The sequence below is a fragment of the Trichophyton verrucosum genome (genome assembly GCF_000151505.1).
Source record: "Trichophyton verrucosum HKI 0517 chromosome Unknown contig00655_1.f1.exp, whole genome shotgun sequence".
NCBI lineage: Eukaryota > Fungi > Ascomycota > Eurotiomycetes > Onygenales > Arthrodermataceae > Trichophyton > Trichophyton verrucosum.
In genome coordinates this window covers 45,090-62,239 of record NW_003315298.1, presented here as the reverse complement: position 1 = coordinate 62,239, position 17,150 = coordinate 45,090, and the positions used below count along the sequence as shown (strand labels likewise).

Genomic DNA, 17,150 nt, shown 5'->3' with positions numbered 1-17,150 from the left:
AGCTGGCACTCTACCATCAGATGGGGTGTCCCGAAACACTCCAAGACCAGATATTATATCAACAGTTTCTCAGTAGCGAGACATGAGCGAGTAGATGGAGGATTGGCCTGTAGAGGAGTGCTATACAGGGCAATTGATAATATTACAAATACTGCGATATCATATACTAGTTCATTATGGTAGAGCGTTCATTTTATGTCATGACAACTACCTCATATTTGACAATAGAAAAGACGCAGACCCAGCATCAGAACCCATTTGAAAGCATCGAATTTAACAGTTTTAGTATGGTACTCAAAGAACAAGATCACGCATCTATGCCTCGTTCAGGAGCTCATGGAAGCTTTCAGGAGCACGCTCAGGTGCCTTATCGGTCTCGATACCAGCTTGGCCCAGTTTCTGTTTTGAGAAAGCAGCAGCATATGGGTTAAGTCTGAGAAGAGCCTGCTTGTTTCTGAGTGGGTTCTTCTTCTGGACACATCCTCTCTTGGTCTTGGCCTCGCCCTTGGGCTCTCTGAGAACGGACTGGATTTCAGAGGAGTTGATAATGCGGGTGACATCGGAGTTGGAGACAATGTTGGAGGGGAGGAGGAAGTCTTTCTTGAGGGCGGAGGCGGTGGTGGTGGTGCCATAAATCTCATCAAGAGCGCTGAAGGCAGCAGAGGACCAGACAATGAAACGTCCAAGGTGACCACCTGGAGCGAGCTGGAGAAGGTTGAGGGAGAAAACGGAGGAGGTCTCGACACCGGGAATGTTGCGGAAAGCTCTAACAAGCTCCTTGCCATCGACCTCTGGGTTGTAGATGACGAGGGGTCCACGGCGCTGGCGGTATCGGCGGCCTCTCAGCTTACCCTTACCAGCACGGACTTTGCGGGACTCCTTGACCTTGACGAGGTCAGCGCCAGCACCGACGGCCTGGAGAAGGGCGACGGCAGCCTTGGTCTTGGTGAGAGCGTCACCCTGGAAGCACTTGGAGTCAACAACAAGGGGAACCTCAGGGACGTTCTCAACACGGTGACCACGAGCGAAGAGAAGAGCCGGGACGGAAGAGGCAGCGAGGGCGGAGGCAGTAGCAAATCGTCTTTGGCCAACATTGACCTTCTGATGCCACTTGCGCCAGACCTTGGTGGGAGCAAACATTCGTCCAGATCGACACATGTTACCGAAGGCAGCCTGACCAGCACGGTGAGTACCACCACCAGAGACACGGGGGATACGTGCAACGGCACGACCTGCAACCCAGAAGCATTCAATCAGCATTCAATTCGTCCACATTTATTTCCTTCAACCCCTTTCCCATCGATATCAAATAAGAAAACCTCAGTTCACGTACCGGTACCCCAAGACTCGGCGGAAGTCTGTTCACCGGCCTTCTCGCTCACGGCATATGGCTGTCTCTTGTTCTTTGCGATACCAGTGTGTACGGACCTGGTCAAGCAGTCAGTATATGCGTCCCATCTCTCAATATCTTCCACATCAAAGAGTGTATATCTCGTACTGGACAATATCGGGGCGGATGGGTGCCAGGAAAACGGTAGGGAGCGGGTGGGTAGAGCCGCTGGGCTTACCCTCCGCCGAGATGACGGACACAGTTGGGCGAGAGGCCATTGTCGTCGACGTGATGCTGCTTGGTTAGTCGGACGTCGTCAAGAATTGTCGGCGTTTGAGATGTTCAAAGTTCGTCGCGAAGTCGCTTTTTTTCGCTTCACTCGATGTGGGCAAGCACAAAACAGAGTTCAAGCCCTAAGCCCTAACTCTTGATAGGATTTAAGCCTGTAATCTTCTTGGCGTCGTGTTCCGTTGCTTATATAATACATATTTATTCACGTGACTGGGTATTCTCCCTTTTCCCAAAGAGGAAAATAAGACTTCAACAAAGTAAATTATGCGGTGTTGATATGCACTTCCGCTTCTTGTCATATATTGTATTGGCCATACCAGGTGGTATTCCTCTTAGTTAGACTTCCTTCTGGTATAAAATCCAACCAAGCTGCGAAAGAAGCAAAGGAAGAGCTAAAGTCGCAAAACCCTGTGGGAGAGCAACTGAGATGGGGCCAACCCCAGGAACTTTATGCGCATTCAATTTGGTATATATGGAAGGGAATGTATTGGGAAGGCAACTGAGGTGTAAAAACCAGCATTTAAGACGACATATGTATGTAAATTGATTGACCATAGCATGAACCCTAACCCTTATACACTGAATACAGGTAAACCGCCTTGCTATTTAACGAAGAATCTATCAACGTTTACTTGGTACAGACGCCGCTATATAGCACTTGGAGCTAGAGTACCAGGCACTCATACTGCCACGATACCCAGATATGGGACAACAGCTTCCTAATTGAGTGCCAGTGCAGGCTTTGTTCGCAGCAAAATGCAGTCTGCACTCACCATTGCTGAGCTTATACTGAAACCACAGGTGTTCGTTAGCCAACCTACAACACGAATCAGTGGTTGAGTACGATGATGGGGTGACTATACAGCAGAAGATAACAACTGTAAACAGCCCATGCTTTGAGGGTATCACGAACTATCTACAGCTGCGTTCGGCCTAAGAGTTCCATTAACTCGTATTATTTCGCTTCCAGTACCAGATATCTAACTAACATTTATTTCTGATATTAAGGTTAGTTAGGCCAGTGGGCAACACGGATTACTCCTTCCAGACTGATCTCGTACTTAAGATATATGCAGTGTACTCAGTGCCATTCTCATATAATGTATCAACGGTGAGAGACTAGCAAAGTGTCTATCTATAGAGTAGCTAACCCAGCCTTATAGACCCGTGAAATTTATCTATAGAGCATTGAGTTGAATTACCATGACGGCGAGATATAATAGTGCCTCCAACGCTCTCCATCAGCCTCCCTAAATGTATCAAGCGTGCCATTCACCCCGTTCGGCCCAACGGACCAAATGTCATCGTCTATGAGCTTGCGCCAGCAATTAAATAAACATTCCAACCGCCGGGGCCGCCAGTCACCGCCACCAAAAGGCTTGTATCCATGCTGAAAGAGGGCCCCCATATTTCCTACAAGAGACCCGTCGCTTTTCCGTGCGCCTAGCCCTGTTTCTTCCCAATCACGCTCCATGAAGTTGAAGGGAAGTAATAGCCGAAATCCTTCCTCCGCTTTGTCAGAGCTATTCCGCATAACAGACTCGCTATAGACACCGGCATTCACTCGGGGTGGAATGTTTGAATGGGTATATGATGCACTAAAGTCGTGAGTAAATGGACATGTCGTGCTATTTAAGTGAACCGGATGCTCCCCAGCCGCGGGGAAAAGGCATACGGGCGGTATTGAGTAGGATGAGGAGCGAGGTAGGCTGGTGTATGGCTGCTCAGCTACAAACCCGGCCTTATCCATCGCGGGTAAGACAAGCCCTGGGGCTATGCAGTGGAATAGAGGCCGTCGCGCACGAGTCAGAAAAGCACGCGCAAAGCCAGGGTCAGGCACTGAAGCAGCGTCCAGGACGGCCGGTGGTACCAGCGGCGGCTTTGAATCATGGCGGTTATTATTATTATCATTACTATTAACCGTAGTGCCAGTTGTGCTGCGCAATATACGTGCCTCGATGGCCTCACATAATCGGTCCCACGCGGCAATACAAGTATCAACCTGGATATCACTGTAGGGTCGCCACTCCCAGCACCCGAATTTCTCGCAGTCAAATAAGCCTGGCTCATCAGGGAGTGAGCCTACTACTTTACCAATAATAATTAGGTTGATCCAGCTAGAAAGCACTGTCTCAAGTGGGTGCCAGAGCTCCTTCTTCTCCTCAATAGGCAACGCTTGGTCATAGGCGTCCATGTGCATAAAGACAACAGCGCGATGGGAGGCTTGATGGTAAAATAAGCCACCACCAGATTCAATATTCATTCCACCTTCATATAGGCTCACCAGGCTATCCTCTGGCATATCCTTAAGATCGACCGTGATGTTGTCCAAGAGATATGCTGGACCATTGAAATGGTGAGCATAGAAAAACAGAACTCCAGAGGGGTGGTAGTGGTAAAGGGGCAGAATCGCTGCGTCCAGGAAAGCTGCTAGAGACCAATGAAGCCTAGGGCGAAGAGACTCTGCAGCACCACCATAGACAGCAAAATATGTATAACTATTTCGGCGCAAAAGATCCAGCGAGCGACCCTGGGCCAGCCAGGCATAATGGACCAGGTAGTTATGTAGAGCAACGCAGCGGTCGACGTCCATCCCTTCTGCTGGGTCGCGGGCCGGGTTGTCTGGCGTTACCAGATGGCCGCTGATATCTGGGAGCTGAGAGACATCCATAACTACTTAGCTGTACTCTGTATTCGAGTAGGAAAACGAGAGATGTTGAGAATTGAGTGTACGGAGCAATTGCTTCAAGTTCATTGTTAGTGCCGACCGTAATAACCAGTGTTACTACCTGTATATACTACCTGGCTTTATGTTCACACAACGTCCTGCACGTTGTAAATCTGCTTGATGTCTCAGTAGAGTTAAGGCTATATCCAACTCTATCTTTCGCTAATCTTAATTAGGTTGCAAATAGAGTTTTTCCCACAGCACTTGGCATAATTCAGATTATGTAATTTAATCAGGCACCTAACTTTCAATTCTTAAAAGAGGAAGGTCAGACGTCCTGTTTAAATCTACAGGCATCAGTTGATCTTCAAATCATGTTGAAAAGTAACAGCAGCACTTCCAGGTGTGATATCCAAGCGGAAGGCTTGGTACTTACCACTATCAAACATTACTATTTCTAGAATATTGGATATACGTATGCGATAAGACCAATTGCTCCATAAAAATCGCTGGATATGATTTTGATACATATTCTGGAGGTATTTCTAAATTTCACAAGTCATGCACAAGATGATTGTGCTGGAGAAGGTAAAAACAACAAAAACACCACCGCCAATAAACCATTTTTCCCGTCATATGTGAGAACCCGACCAATGGGCGAACTTGAGAAAATATGTTCAATTTGAAACAAACCCCCCAAAGCAAGCGTGTCAAACGATGCTAGGTGAAGTATCCCATTGCCCGCTCCTTGCCATGTAAAAGGAAACATCGAAGAAACAGAAAAGATCAGCAAGGGGAAAAAAAGAAGGGAAACTGAGAGACAAAATGCCTTGTCAAAAAAAAAAATGTTGGCCAAGTTCAGCTTGCCAAGTAAATGGAAACTGAACCTTGGATCACTTTGTGTCATGTAGCTTGTTCTTTTAGACACGGAGTGGGAGGTAGTGTCCGCGGCGGCGGTGCATGGGGGAACGCTTGCCTGGAAGAGACTCGCAAGTTACTCCAGCGGGGAGGTTCATGAGGACAGTCCACTGGCCGCTAGCACAGCGCTGGTACTGAGTGCCAGAGCAGCTCCACTTACCCTCCTCAGTGCATGGTCCAGCATGGGCAGTGCCGTTGCCGGGTGGGGTTGGCATGCCGGTACCGGTTGGGACAGGTGCAGTGGGAGCAGTTGGGTTGGCAGTTGGAGCTGGAAGGAAGACACCGCCGTTTCCAGGGCCAGAGTCACTGTTGGCTGGGGCAGTTCCGGTGGGACCAGGAGCATAGGTTGGAGCTTCGGTTGAGGATGGGGCAGTTGGGGCATAGGTCGAAGATGGAGCTGGAGCGCCTCCCTTGTCACCACCGTTGCCACCATTTCCGCTGCCGCCAGATCCGGCCTTGGGAGAGCTTCCTCCCATGTTGGCGCAGACAGCATCACCCTCCTTTTGGAGGCGGTTGGGCATACCGGCCTTCTCGACAGAGTCACCGGTGGCTGGGAACATAACATCCATACCCTCGGCAGTTTCACAGTAGGGCTGATTACTGAGCTCGACGTTGGCGATGAAGATGTTTGGCATATCGGCGCGCTTGGAGAGGGGGGTAAAGCTGCGTGGGTCACGCTTGGGGGTAGGCTCCCAGCGCTTCTTGGAGCCTCCAGTGACTTTGATGGGGGCACAGTTCATATACATCTCACGGTTTCCGATGCGGTTGAACCAGGTCCAGGCAAGAGTGTACTCGCCAGGGGCAATGCTAGATGGGATCTGGAACTCGAACTTGGATGCTCCATGTCCGTTAGGGTCCTCTGGAAGGTTGCCATCGACGTTGGCAGGGCAGCCTCCAAGTATAGAGTGGATGACCTTGAACTCAGAGTTCTTGGTTGGCTCCTTGTCGGTGGTAAGACTGACCTGGCAGGATCCGCCTCCGTGGACAGCAGAGCCCTTGAAGGTCAGGGGAATTTTCTCGCCAATAGCAAATACGTTCTTGCTGGAGTCGAACTTTCCAGGTAGATAGCTGCCACCAGTCTCCTTGGACGCGGTGAACTTGCAAGGGTAGTCAGCTCCGCTTCTGAGCAGAGGACCGTTGTCGAGGTTCTCGGGGTTGAAGGGGATTGGGCTCTCCATGACCATATGGGCGTTGGCGAGGCCCATGAAGGTGGCAGCAGCGGCAACGAATGCTTTAGAGTAAACCATAGCTGCGGTGTTTGTTGATGTTGTTGTTTGGTCTTCTTGAAAAGAGTGGTATGGAAACGTTCGACACGATAAAACTTTGAAGTTGTTAAGGAATGAAGGTGATCAAAGTTGACGATGAGGCTTTATATATCCTTCTTTCAATCACTTCGTGCCAGACGACGTAAATGTAAAGAAAGATAGCAGCTCTGACGGAACTTTGTCGACAGTTGCAGATTGCTAATTGATCAAACAGTCAGTGCTAGCTCCGCGTAGATGTCACTCAACTTTGCTAGAAGTGAAGTTCGTTTTGGTGGAAGAAGATGGATGAAGTAGAAATCTCCCGAAGAGGAAATTCCCGACATCATCACCAACGAGCAACACCAACAACACACTCCGGCACATATCAATAGCAACAATAGCAGCAACAACAACCACAACAATTGAGCATGTCTCACCTCGAAGATATAATTCAGCTGGGAGAACCCGAACTATACGATTTGGACACAAAGATGCAAATGCTTTTTTGGAAAAGGAATGTGATGTTCTTCTGCGGTGCCACAGGCAAGCAGGTAAGGAGTGTGTATAAAAAAGAAGAAAAAGGGGACTGGCCCTAAAGGAGAGAATCTAATGAACAAGAGTAGATCGAGTCGAAACGTTCCAGCGTGATGAAAAAGAAGAGAAAACCGGAAAGACAGAGGAGGAGTGACGGTCTTTAATAGTTTTTTTCTGGCTCCGCCTGCCAGTATATGCAAGCCCATCGCGAATCCATCCAACTGCCGAAGTCTGCCTGTTCCACAAGCCCCTGGTGCCTTGGGATGCTCAAGCTGACCTGTACGATGGGCCATCCGACTGGCCTTCCACTCGCCAATCCAAGACGTAGGTACATGAAGACGGGCCACGACATGCACATGAGAAACCTACACTTGAAACGCCCAAGAGGGGCCTCTGGAGGAGGAGTTTTGGCGCCCTGAATTCTTGATTCCTGGGGATATACAGCGGGATTGGCCCTCTCCTGTCCCCACGCAGCCACACGCTAGGCTTGCTCCGAAAAAGAAACCACGAAGAGCCCCACGATGAGTTGCGGCACCAAGCCGATGATGGCAAAATATGTCACACAACAGCTGACGAGTGTGGCCCAGCACCGCGGGATCACTATTCACGCTTCCTCATCGGCTGAGTCGGTAGGTTCCGTATATCATTTAGTTACTGAGATGGAATCCATCGTGATAAACAAAAAGGAAAGAAAAGTAATTTCTTTCGCGCCACATTGGGCGATTCGGCAGCCCCAAGAACTTGTCAGTCTTGTCCAGGGTCAGAAACGTTAAGTGAATGAAAAGTGAAAAAGCTTGCATGTGGTGGTGTTGGGCATCGCCCTCTCATTCGCTTGTTCAGTGAGGAAGGGCCATTTTCCTGCCGCTGCTGTGTTGCGTGTATATGCCAGGGCGAACGGCTTAATCTTGCCAGCAAGAGCCCTATCATCTTTCGCCTGTGGAAGCATCATCTAACACATGGATGGTGTCTGGCCTCGCAGAGGGTCCATATTATCTGCAATCCACACTGCAAATGAGCAAGACGAGCAACCAACTCGATGATCTCAGGCGAATTCGGATGTCTCCTAACCGCCAACAACAAATGACGGCTAGGATTCCCCGCTCCTGGCAGCTGGGCATGGTTGTTGTCCTTGATAAAAGTCCAATCCGCCACATGGATTGGTGGAAGATCCCAGCAGAGGCCCTTGCCAGATCTTCAACTGGTCGCTCGCTGTTTTCCGATCTTTGCAGGCGATCCACCCTCGTTGAGGGCGTATGCCAGGGCGAATTTCTCATTGGTTTATGTATTTAAATGGCTTGTGAGAGATCCAAGCCCGTTCAGGGGTGTACAACCACTCAGATGCATCTGGAATGAAAACCTGAAACAGCCTCCGTAGTTGGCGCTCAAACGGGGACCCCCTGCCCACCACCATTTATCCGAACATCTAGAGGAGACACAGATATAACGGCGCGAGCCTTGGGAACCGGGGTATTCTGCACTGCTATTCAATCCTAACCGCCGACTTCGAAGCGATCCCGGACAGAACTTTCACCCTTCTACATGGAATCCTCCAGAGTATCAGTGCCCATCCAGGGTTTTATGTGGGATGGCAAAGATCTACGTTTGCGTTTGACCGAAAAATGGCTGATCCGTGGCTCAGAGGCAAGTCTGACCACAGCCAAACCCACAGGTACGGCAACACCCACAAAAGCGACCGAGAACCGGCCATCTGACCCGTGTCTTCCTCTCGATGGTTCTGTCGATGGCTCACAAGCCTCTGACGTAGTTATTCTGCCCCATCCATTTCGGGAAACAACATGAGATCTCATTTCAGTTGAAATTTGGAATTTGGGGAACGGGCAATCTTGCGCTGAGGCACGCTGTTCGATTTGCGTCGACTGTTCTAAAATTATGACCACCCTGGACCATGACTCGGCGGTAAGATAATGATCAATGCTGCTTTTACAGGGTCAACCCCTGACGAAATTTCTGAATATCTACGGAGCACTCCGTATAGTACGTGCATACAGTTCATGGTGGCATTTGAAATATCTGCCTTGTATTTCCTTCACAAGGTGGGTTGCCCTGAATGTGATCCTTCGAGGACTTTGCAGATACATACACAAGGCGCCAGTTAAAACAGACAAGCAGACGGGGTGTCTCTTTCCTTGTCTGAGTCACGTAAGGCTCGCACATGAAGCCCAAACGGCTCCCTTTCTCATAAAGTGCATTCGCTACTCAGTAAGCATGCTACAGCTGCGTTAAAGTAACCATCAATGGGATGTTAAGGGCTATGTATAGAATGACAGGAGCAGTATTCAGGAGCAAATAAAAGACTTTGAAATATATCAACCTGCGATAAGTTCCGTGCTTCGTTTGACGATTCCGGATACTCACGTCTACCCAGTCTTTATTCTCGTCTAACAATTTATGACATGTTTCATTTTATAGCCAAATAGCGTCTGAGTTCCTGGCTCTACCAGTGATGAGAGGTGTCTTCCGTAGTATGCTGAAATTCTCATTTCCGCCAGAGTCTGGCGGGAAGCCATACATCGTGGGAGAAGCCTTTTGGCTCTAGTGAATTCGAAACATATTCCCCCAGAATTGACGTGACTTGGGGTATGTGCCCCGTTTCAAGTAACATTCTGGCCCGACGATTCTGAAGAGAGTTGCCACGGACCCTCGAGTCCACGTCTTTTATGAAGCAGGGAATGGGTAGTCATTTCCGTGCTAGGGGGGAAGAACACCACGTCTTCCCTTTCGACTACATACACGTTGGAGCGCCATGGCAAAGCACGCTCTGTATCTGGCACTGTTCATTTCTTTCCTTTCTTCTTCCCTTTCTCTGTCGATTGAGCTTTTTCGAATCCTCCCTTGATCAATGCATCCCTGGCAGCAGCGTTGATAATTCGAAAACGATCAGGCCCAAGTTTTACTCCGCCATACCATCTTGTCACAACGACCACAACGTCCCAGACATCCATCAACTGCATGAGATGTAGCAGTCTTCCGCCAGCTGCCGTTTCGCCGTCGTCATCAAAATCTTGAACAACAGTGTCGCGACCTGGCTGTTGTTGCTGGTCGTTTGAAGATTGCTGGGATTGCCGGATGCGCCATGCAGTGATATTGTGGGTTGCAGATGCGACCTTCTTTTCTGTAGCGAGGAGATGGTCAAGATATTTCTCGGCCTGCTCCTTGGATTCTACTGTCGCTGCTCGCGCCACAAAGACAGATTTCTTCTCTGTAATCGGATCCGATATCACCCACGGCGGCGGGGTAGCCAGGCCAAGGGAATGTATATCCTTCTCTTCAAGCGTAGACGTAGACGGTTCCTCTGTTGGCGGAGTATTGTCGTTCTTTTCTTTCTCGTTCTGTGCCGATTTTATTTCATTAAACTGCTCCTCTGCATCGACGATCAAATCGTAAAGACAAACCGACCCTTCCGTCCATACTCTTTTAACGGAGTCTGCTAATATATCTGCATATCTCTTCCCTTCGCCTCTCGCTCCGCTGGATGCAGGTCCAAGAACACGCGGAGGGGTTGTTGGATAGTTGGAATCAAATCCTAGCAGAAACGAGACTGTCTCATGGTTGGGTATTGTAAGTATTATCGTGTACTTTACGGCCAATTCGGCGTGCGGAGACGAGGATGTAGGTGTTATCGTAGACGGGTCGTATATGGCATTGACGGCATCGATCTCTTCGGCCAGGTCTTCATTCTCAATTATCCGATCTTCGATATTCATGGAGTGCGAGTGCTTGCGAAATTGTTATCCCCGCAGTCAATCGATGGAATTGACGTTGGCAACAAACACAGTCGTTTGATAGGACGATGGTTAAATATTCAACCACTGAATGTAACTCCAAAAGAGATATTTGTAAAGGCCTAGTTATCGGTCGTGTCCAAGTGGTAAACTCATTTCTTGTCTCTGATGTGTTGACATAAAATAAAATTGCTATGGAGCTAGAAACTAAAGTGTTCTCAGCCAGGAACGACGTCATCCCAAATTTTTATCAAGTTACCTAATTTAACTACCAACTAGTTACCGAGCTCCTAATTAACACTACCCGTCAGATACTACAGAGAAGAAACCTGCTATTATAATATTGGTAACATTGCTAGATAATGCAACCCAGATAGCATTGGAAAAGTGCGGCATTGAATCCTGCAAATGGAAGGAAAAATTGCATGGGAGGGTAAAAGTCGTAATTTCATTACTCTAATTAAACTAGTCTATCCTACAACCCAAGGCCTGTAACATCTTCACTATTAGGCCACCAATTATCCTCCTCTAGGAGATCCGTTTCTACTTTGTATAGTTTCTGTCGGGAATCGCAAGTGGCGTATGAAGACATGGAAGATGAGCTTGGACGCTCATCCTCTGATGTGTCACCAGTTAAGTCAATGCATATAGGCTTTTTCGGCCGCAATGATTGCTTCTTGGTTTTGCGGGGGGATCGTAATGGATACCTACGGCGCTTCGGTCTGGAGACAATGTCGCTTTCCTCACTGCTGCTCTCGATTGTTTCTCTTGGAGCAATTTGAGGGATCTGAGAGGCCGATGGCGCGACCGGCTCGGTCAGGCGCCGGGCCTTGCTGCCCTTGCGAGGAGATCTAGCTGGTCCGCTTTCCCGATTTCGAGCTAGAGCTAGTGAGATATGCCGATGAACACGACGTTGACCATCTTGATCCAGAAGCTGTCTTTGAGAGACTGGTGGGCCATCTAATTGTTCAGCTTGAATGGCTGGTTCCAATGGGGTGTACGATATCTCATTAGGAGACGTCCCTGGTGGCCGAGCCCAGGTGGCGTAAGGCCCTTCATATAGGGGGCCTTTACCAAACCCAAAGATGGGATGACGAGTGAGCTTCCCAGAGGCTACCAGTCTCTTCGACTCCAAGATACCGGCCACAGATTCTTCGCAGTCGTTATTGGTTTGGGTATTCACTTCAGCGGCATGGTAGGCTAGATCTAAATCGTTCTCCCGGCTAAAAGGCGCTGTTGAGAGGATATGGACAGATCCACCACTATCACCAATTACTAAATTCGTGTGGTCTGGAGATAAAGCGCCGGACATAACCCCGTGATTGAAAGTGGCAATATCCTCGAAAATTAGATCGTCTGCAGACCGTCTTATGTCCCACGTTTTAACAACTCCATCCGAGCCTCCTGTAAAGAATGTAGAACCACTCCACGTTGCCAAACAAACGCCGGTATCATCCTCTTCTTGTGTAACAGAGGTATCCAATTGGTGAATGGGCTTCCCATGCCCAAGTTTATGGAGCACGCTAGATGGGTTACGGCGGTCATAAACGTAAGTCAGATTGTCAGTACAACTGGCGGTGACATAGTTATCGTTGCTCGGACAGAAAGTAATTTCATTAATGTCCAAGGCCGGGCACTGGAAGGAGCTGACTTCGCAGTGTGTCCTCAACGGATCATAGAGATTAACTACTGACCGCACACTGGTTAAATTCGAATAAGCAAGTTGCTGGGGTGTCGAACACCCTGCAATGAATAGTGGTTGATTCCGGTGCCATTTGATGTCCGAGATATGAAATGGTATTTTCCACTTATCAAATCGGCAGACGTTGGATGCTTCGACCTGCCAAAGGACAATTAATCCACACTCTGAGGCGGATGAGTTTAACCGAACGAGCTTTTGCGACATGCCTGCAGCTAAAAACTCACTGCAAGAAGGATTTGTGCCCCATGCTAACGAAGACGGGGCACATCCTTGATATCTTTCTAATTCAACACAAGTATGTGTGCCGTTTGACATTGGAGACCAGATCCTGACTGGGGTGGTATCTTGACAACCAGTACCTACAAGGCGGTACTGGCAATCAGAAATGGCCATAACGTCAAGCTTCTCAGGGTGGAATAGTTGCTGGATGCAACCCACTTCCGGTTGTGTGTCCCAAACCCTTACGGTTTTATCGTAGCTCGCCGTATATAAGTATTTTTTAGACCACTGCGCTGCACTGATTGTCATGTAAAGATCCGGGTCAAGGTTGTTGTACGAGGCCTGGTTGGTAAATTCCCCACCGGAGATGAGAGGACGGGGTATTCTATGGTCAGGTAGCTCTCTTATAGAGTCCGTAACTAGATCTCCCAACAGTAGGTTGTTATTGCGGTTATACTGCATGTTGTTTTCCTCACAGTGTGTGCTGGTACCCGCAATGAATTGTGTCCCATCTGGCGACCATGACAACACCAAGACGTCGTGTGAGGCGCCTTTCCAAGTTTTCCATAATTCCCATCTCCTAGAATGCAGGGTTCGTAGACTGACGTTGACTGGGTCCCGTCCCCGATGGTTTGTGAGACCCAGTTGCCGAGATCTTAGCATTGCAGATGGCAACTTATTATCTGAGCTGGCTAACGGTGTTTGTGGAGAGACTGAAGAAGCGTATACAGCCAGGCTTGAGGGCATGTTGGAGAGAGACTTTGATTGTGCATCGGAAAGGAACCGCATAATAGAGTCGGCTTTCCTGCGATGCAATCCCTTGACAATATCACATTCTTGAAGTATAGAATTGATATTAGCACGACCAATTTTGGCAACTGTATTTTTACACCCTTCTGGCTGATGAGTATCTCTAAGTATTTTCTCAATTTGCTTGAGTATTTTTTGATACTCCTTGGGAATCCCCACGTGGGATAGGAATAGATGAGCTGGATCAAAACCAGGGGGTAGAAGGGTAAGCAAACCTTTTAACCTTCGAATCCTTTTGGTAATCAGTTCAACATCAAGAAATTGGACAGCATGAAAGAGATGATCCTGAATAGGAGTCTCGTCCTCTGGTATCTGATGCCCGCAAAGAAGGGTATAGATTGTTTTCATCTCGCTTGTAGAGAAGTCTACATGGCAAATGAAGCTACTGTACTGGTTGTCTCGCAGAAGTAGCCTTGGGTGGTTGACCCGTTGATCCGCTAAGATATATGGAAATTGAACCAGCGGATCCTCTTCGTCGAGGCACGAAGAAGAGTTTAATTCTCGCAAGATACATAGTTGTCTCGATCGATATAAACATCGAGGAGGTATAATGTCAACTCGTTTCCTAGCCAAACTTGGGACCTGTGGCGAGTATTGGAGGTCAATAGGTTCTTCAGGAGCCGTCGGTTCATAGCCATCTTCGATTTCCGCAAAACCGGGGGGTGGCTCATAGTAATTGGCTGGCTGTTTTCTTTCACGGCGAGACCGCCGCTGTGGAGTTGAATTGTTATTCCTTCTCGGCATGTTTAGTGGAGCTGGTGGACTTCCTCGTGGTCGTTTAATAGGGATAGTAGGATGAATAGGATGAATTTGGGCATTACCGGGCGGTTCTGATGAACGAGAGCGAAGAGAAACGGATGAAGGAAGCGTCCATGAGGTGTGAGGTGAGCACTGAGAGTGGGAGGAATCAACATTGGAAGATTCCGGGTCTAAGTTGTTGTTATTATCTTCTTGCGTTGCTTCGGGCAACAAAGCCCGCATTCTACTAGGGCCATCTGAAGTTGAGAAGAACACATCATTAGCATTATTGGCTTCTTCTGACCGATTATGGTTGTGATTTTCTGAGATATCGTTCTCGATTATGCCGGAAGGCTCATTTTCCAGGTTATCACTCTTAGCCAAGGCAACCCCCTTGATAGACGCGGTGCTCCTTTTGGGGGACCTTTTGATAGAAATATTCTTAGAATTGTCTGTCGATATCGATGGAGCCGATTTAGCCACTTCACAAGGAAAGTTCTGCCTATCAGTTAGACATTCAGCCTTTCTCTTTAATGGATTTGGCTCTCTTGGTGTCGAAGATGAATTTTCCCTGGATAGAAATTGTTCAAGCAACCGCTGTAATTCCGGCTCGGGGTCAACATCATTTTCGCCATCATCGAAATCGGTTCCTAGGACCTGGGAAATCCGTTTGCTTCTCCGAGGCAGTGATGTTTTACCAAGCTCCATAGGCTAAGCTATGCAGGATGCGCCTTTCTTCTCAAACTACTAGTTTTAGTCAGTCATTAAGCGCTAACAAGCCCAAATACAAGATTCAAGGCACCTTACCATCTAGATAGGTATATATATATATATGTGTGTGTGTATATATATATACTAGTTTCGATACGTCTGAGTCTTCACATCCAAAGTCTTGCATAGATGCAGTAGCAAGTGAAAAAAGGGATGGTCTTGGAATGATAAACGGAGTTTTCCGAGTTCAGATGAAGATAGGATATCAAGCAACTGGAAATACTATCCCCAGTCAATACGACAAGCTTTCCTTAGCTGAAGATGCCTGGAGAGTAATAGTAGGCCATACGGGGATATAGTATGTGCCTCAAAAACCAAGTAATCAGACTCTATGCACCGAGACGGTAAATCCCGCTATATAGATATTTGGCTTCCGCCAACGGCTCAAGAGTAGTTAGTGAGTATCGACTGTTGTGTCGTGTGGAGTCGCGTCCGTCCAAAGAAATCGAGGTCGCGATTTTCAATCATCATCTATTTATTACGTAATAAGAACTACTCGCTGCGCCTCTTTCCTCGTTAACGGTTTACTTGAGTATCGAAACGTAGCCCCATAGAAGGTATATATAAAGACAAGTAAAGAGGAGTGAGTATGCAACTATAGACATATCATACCTACTGTGGGGAAAAAATAAATTAATTAAAATAAGGGAAGAGGGAAAAATAAAAAAAATCGAACCTGGCAGGACTCGAACCTGCAGCCTCCTGATCCGGACTCAGATACTCTACCATTGAGCCACAGGTCCAGCTTTAACTTTGACAGTACGGGGTCCATGCTTATATAGAGGGCCAGCTGGTAATTATAGCAGTTTCCTTCCACCACGTCAACGTACAAGGAGGAAGGATGTCCGACGAAGGAGAAAGGGTGTTGAGGTTGAATATTTTGTCTAGCTAAATTAGAGGGATTTGTGTATTTGTACAATGGGGCTACGTCTTGCCCCTTGGCTCCGGCTCTTTTTTTAAAGAGCTTATCAAGAAACCGCGGAAAAAATGCCTCCTGCTGCTTCTCAGGGGTCATTTACTTCCGGATAGTTCGTCGGCGGAGAGCAACCATGCTGTCGTAGAGGACGTCCTTGAAGGCAAACAGGAAGGCAGCAGTTAGAACACTCTGGCTGACCTTGGGCCCAATTCCTATAATCAATCACAGGGTTAATTAACACTGCCCGCTGGGTGGGATCAGGATATATGATTTTAAACGCACCTTTATACAGACCAGCCCATCCTTCCTCCTTGATGATCTTCTTGAACTTATCGTTCAAACTCTCCTTTGGTCCCTCCTTGTTGGCAACATGCATCCGGCTCTTGACGGTGATGTATGGGTAGGTGATGGAGGTAGCTAGGAGCTTTCCGAGGGCGCCCAGATAGAAAGCATCTGTGGCAGTCATCTTTCTCCGTCGCTCAACAATGTTCTTCAGTTGCTCGAAGAAAGTATACTGCAGAATAGGGTTGATGACCAAGATAAGAGCCGGCAGAACTCCAGCGAAGAGCGCCGCTGGGCCCTCCTGGCGCAAGAGGTCCTTCAGCGTCTCGATAGTCGTCTTCGCCTTCTTGTCACCGCCTTCAGTGGATGATCGCTGAGCCGTCATGCGGGTATTTACTACCCAAATAGGGTTGGTAATCATCACTGTAGCGCTGCCAGCCAGTGCGCCAGCAATCATCGATTCCGCAGTTGTAAGCTTCTTCGAAGCCCGGCCGGCTCTTGCAGCGGCTTTCTCGAATGCAGCGCGAGTCCATTCGTACCAATAGTAGTAGACGAAGTTGGTAACGCTGATACCAAAGACGGCGGATTCTAGGCCAGAGTAGAGCCCCCTGATGCCTTCTCGCTTGATGATATGGCGGATGGCCTCGATCGTCGAAGAATCAGCACGCTTCGATTCGACCTGCGCACGGGTAGAGAGTGTGATCAGCGGATATCTATGACCATAAAAGGCTTTAGTTAGCGCATTCATCTAGTAATGACGGGTTAATGAGAGGAAAGTTGGGAAAATCGCACGTCAAGATCATGGACAGGATTCCACCACCAGCGCCAGCCAAAGCATGCGCAATATTGTCCCCCTGTTGCGCAGCAATGGTAGGCGCAGGCTTAGGTTTTTGAGCTACAGAAGTAGCAGCTGCTTGAGACTGAGACATCTTGTATATGAAATATATGGTATATCGTCTAATTGATTGAGACAGATGCTGAGCA

General features: G+C 48.2%; 6 protein-coding genes and 1 non-coding gene across 7 annotated transcripts; all 7 read right to left on the bottom strand.

Moving 5' to 3' along the window:
- Positions 1-315: 315 nt before the first annotated feature.
- On the bottom strand, positions 316-1,260 carry TRV_05947 (uncharacterized protein; the record flags this gene model as incomplete). Its single annotated transcript, XM_003019932.1, has 1 exon — positions 316-1,260. One exon carries the CDS (start codon positions 1,258-1,260, stop codon positions 316-318), a length of 945 nt encoding a protein of 314 aa, XP_003019978.1.
- Positions 1,261-2,819: 1,559 nt separating this feature from the next.
- Positions 2,820-4,292, bottom strand: TRV_05946 (uncharacterized protein; the record flags this gene model as incomplete). Its single annotated transcript, XM_003019931.1, has 1 exon — positions 2,820-4,292. One exon carries the CDS (start codon positions 4,290-4,292, stop codon positions 2,820-2,822), a length of 1,473 nt encoding a protein of 490 aa, XP_003019977.1.
- A 917-nt stretch (positions 4,293-5,209) lies between these two features.
- TRV_05945 (uncharacterized protein) lies at positions 5,210-6,454 on the bottom strand (the record flags this gene model as incomplete). The annotated part of the gene is made up of 1 exon (XM_003019930.1): positions 5,210-6,454. One exon carries the CDS (start codon positions 6,452-6,454, stop codon positions 5,210-5,212), a length of 1,245 nt encoding a protein of 414 aa, XP_003019976.1.
- A 3,326-nt stretch (positions 6,455-9,780) lies between these two features.
- On the bottom strand, positions 9,781-10,710 carry TRV_05944 (uncharacterized protein; the record flags this gene model as incomplete). The annotated part of the gene is made up of 1 exon (XM_003019929.1): positions 9,781-10,710. The coding sequence occupies one exon, from the start codon at positions 10,708-10,710 to the stop codon at positions 9,781-9,783; it is 930 nt and encodes a 309-aa protein (XP_003019975.1).
- Positions 10,711-11,203: 493 nt separating this feature from the next.
- TRV_05943 (uncharacterized protein) lies at positions 11,204-12,634 on the bottom strand (the record flags this gene model as incomplete). Its single annotated transcript, XM_003019928.1, has 1 exon — positions 11,204-12,634. One exon carries the CDS (start codon positions 12,632-12,634, stop codon positions 11,204-11,206), a length of 1,431 nt encoding a protein of 476 aa, XP_003019974.1.
- A 3,005-nt stretch (positions 12,635-15,639) lies between these two features.
- Positions 15,640-15,711, bottom strand: TRV_05942. Its single transcript has one exon. It is a non-coding gene; the product is annotated as a tRNA-Arg (tRNA).
- Positions 15,712-15,983: 272 nt separating this feature from the next.
- TRV_05941 (uncharacterized protein) lies at positions 15,984-17,095 on the bottom strand (the record flags this gene model as incomplete). The annotated part of the gene is made up of 3 exons (XM_003019927.1): positions 15,984-16,096; positions 16,167-16,879; positions 16,959-17,095. The coding sequence occupies 3 exons, from the start codon at positions 17,093-17,095 to the stop codon at positions 15,984-15,986; spliced, it is 963 nt and encodes a 320-aa protein (XP_003019973.1).
- Between the last annotated feature and the right edge of the window lie 55 nt (positions 17,096-17,150).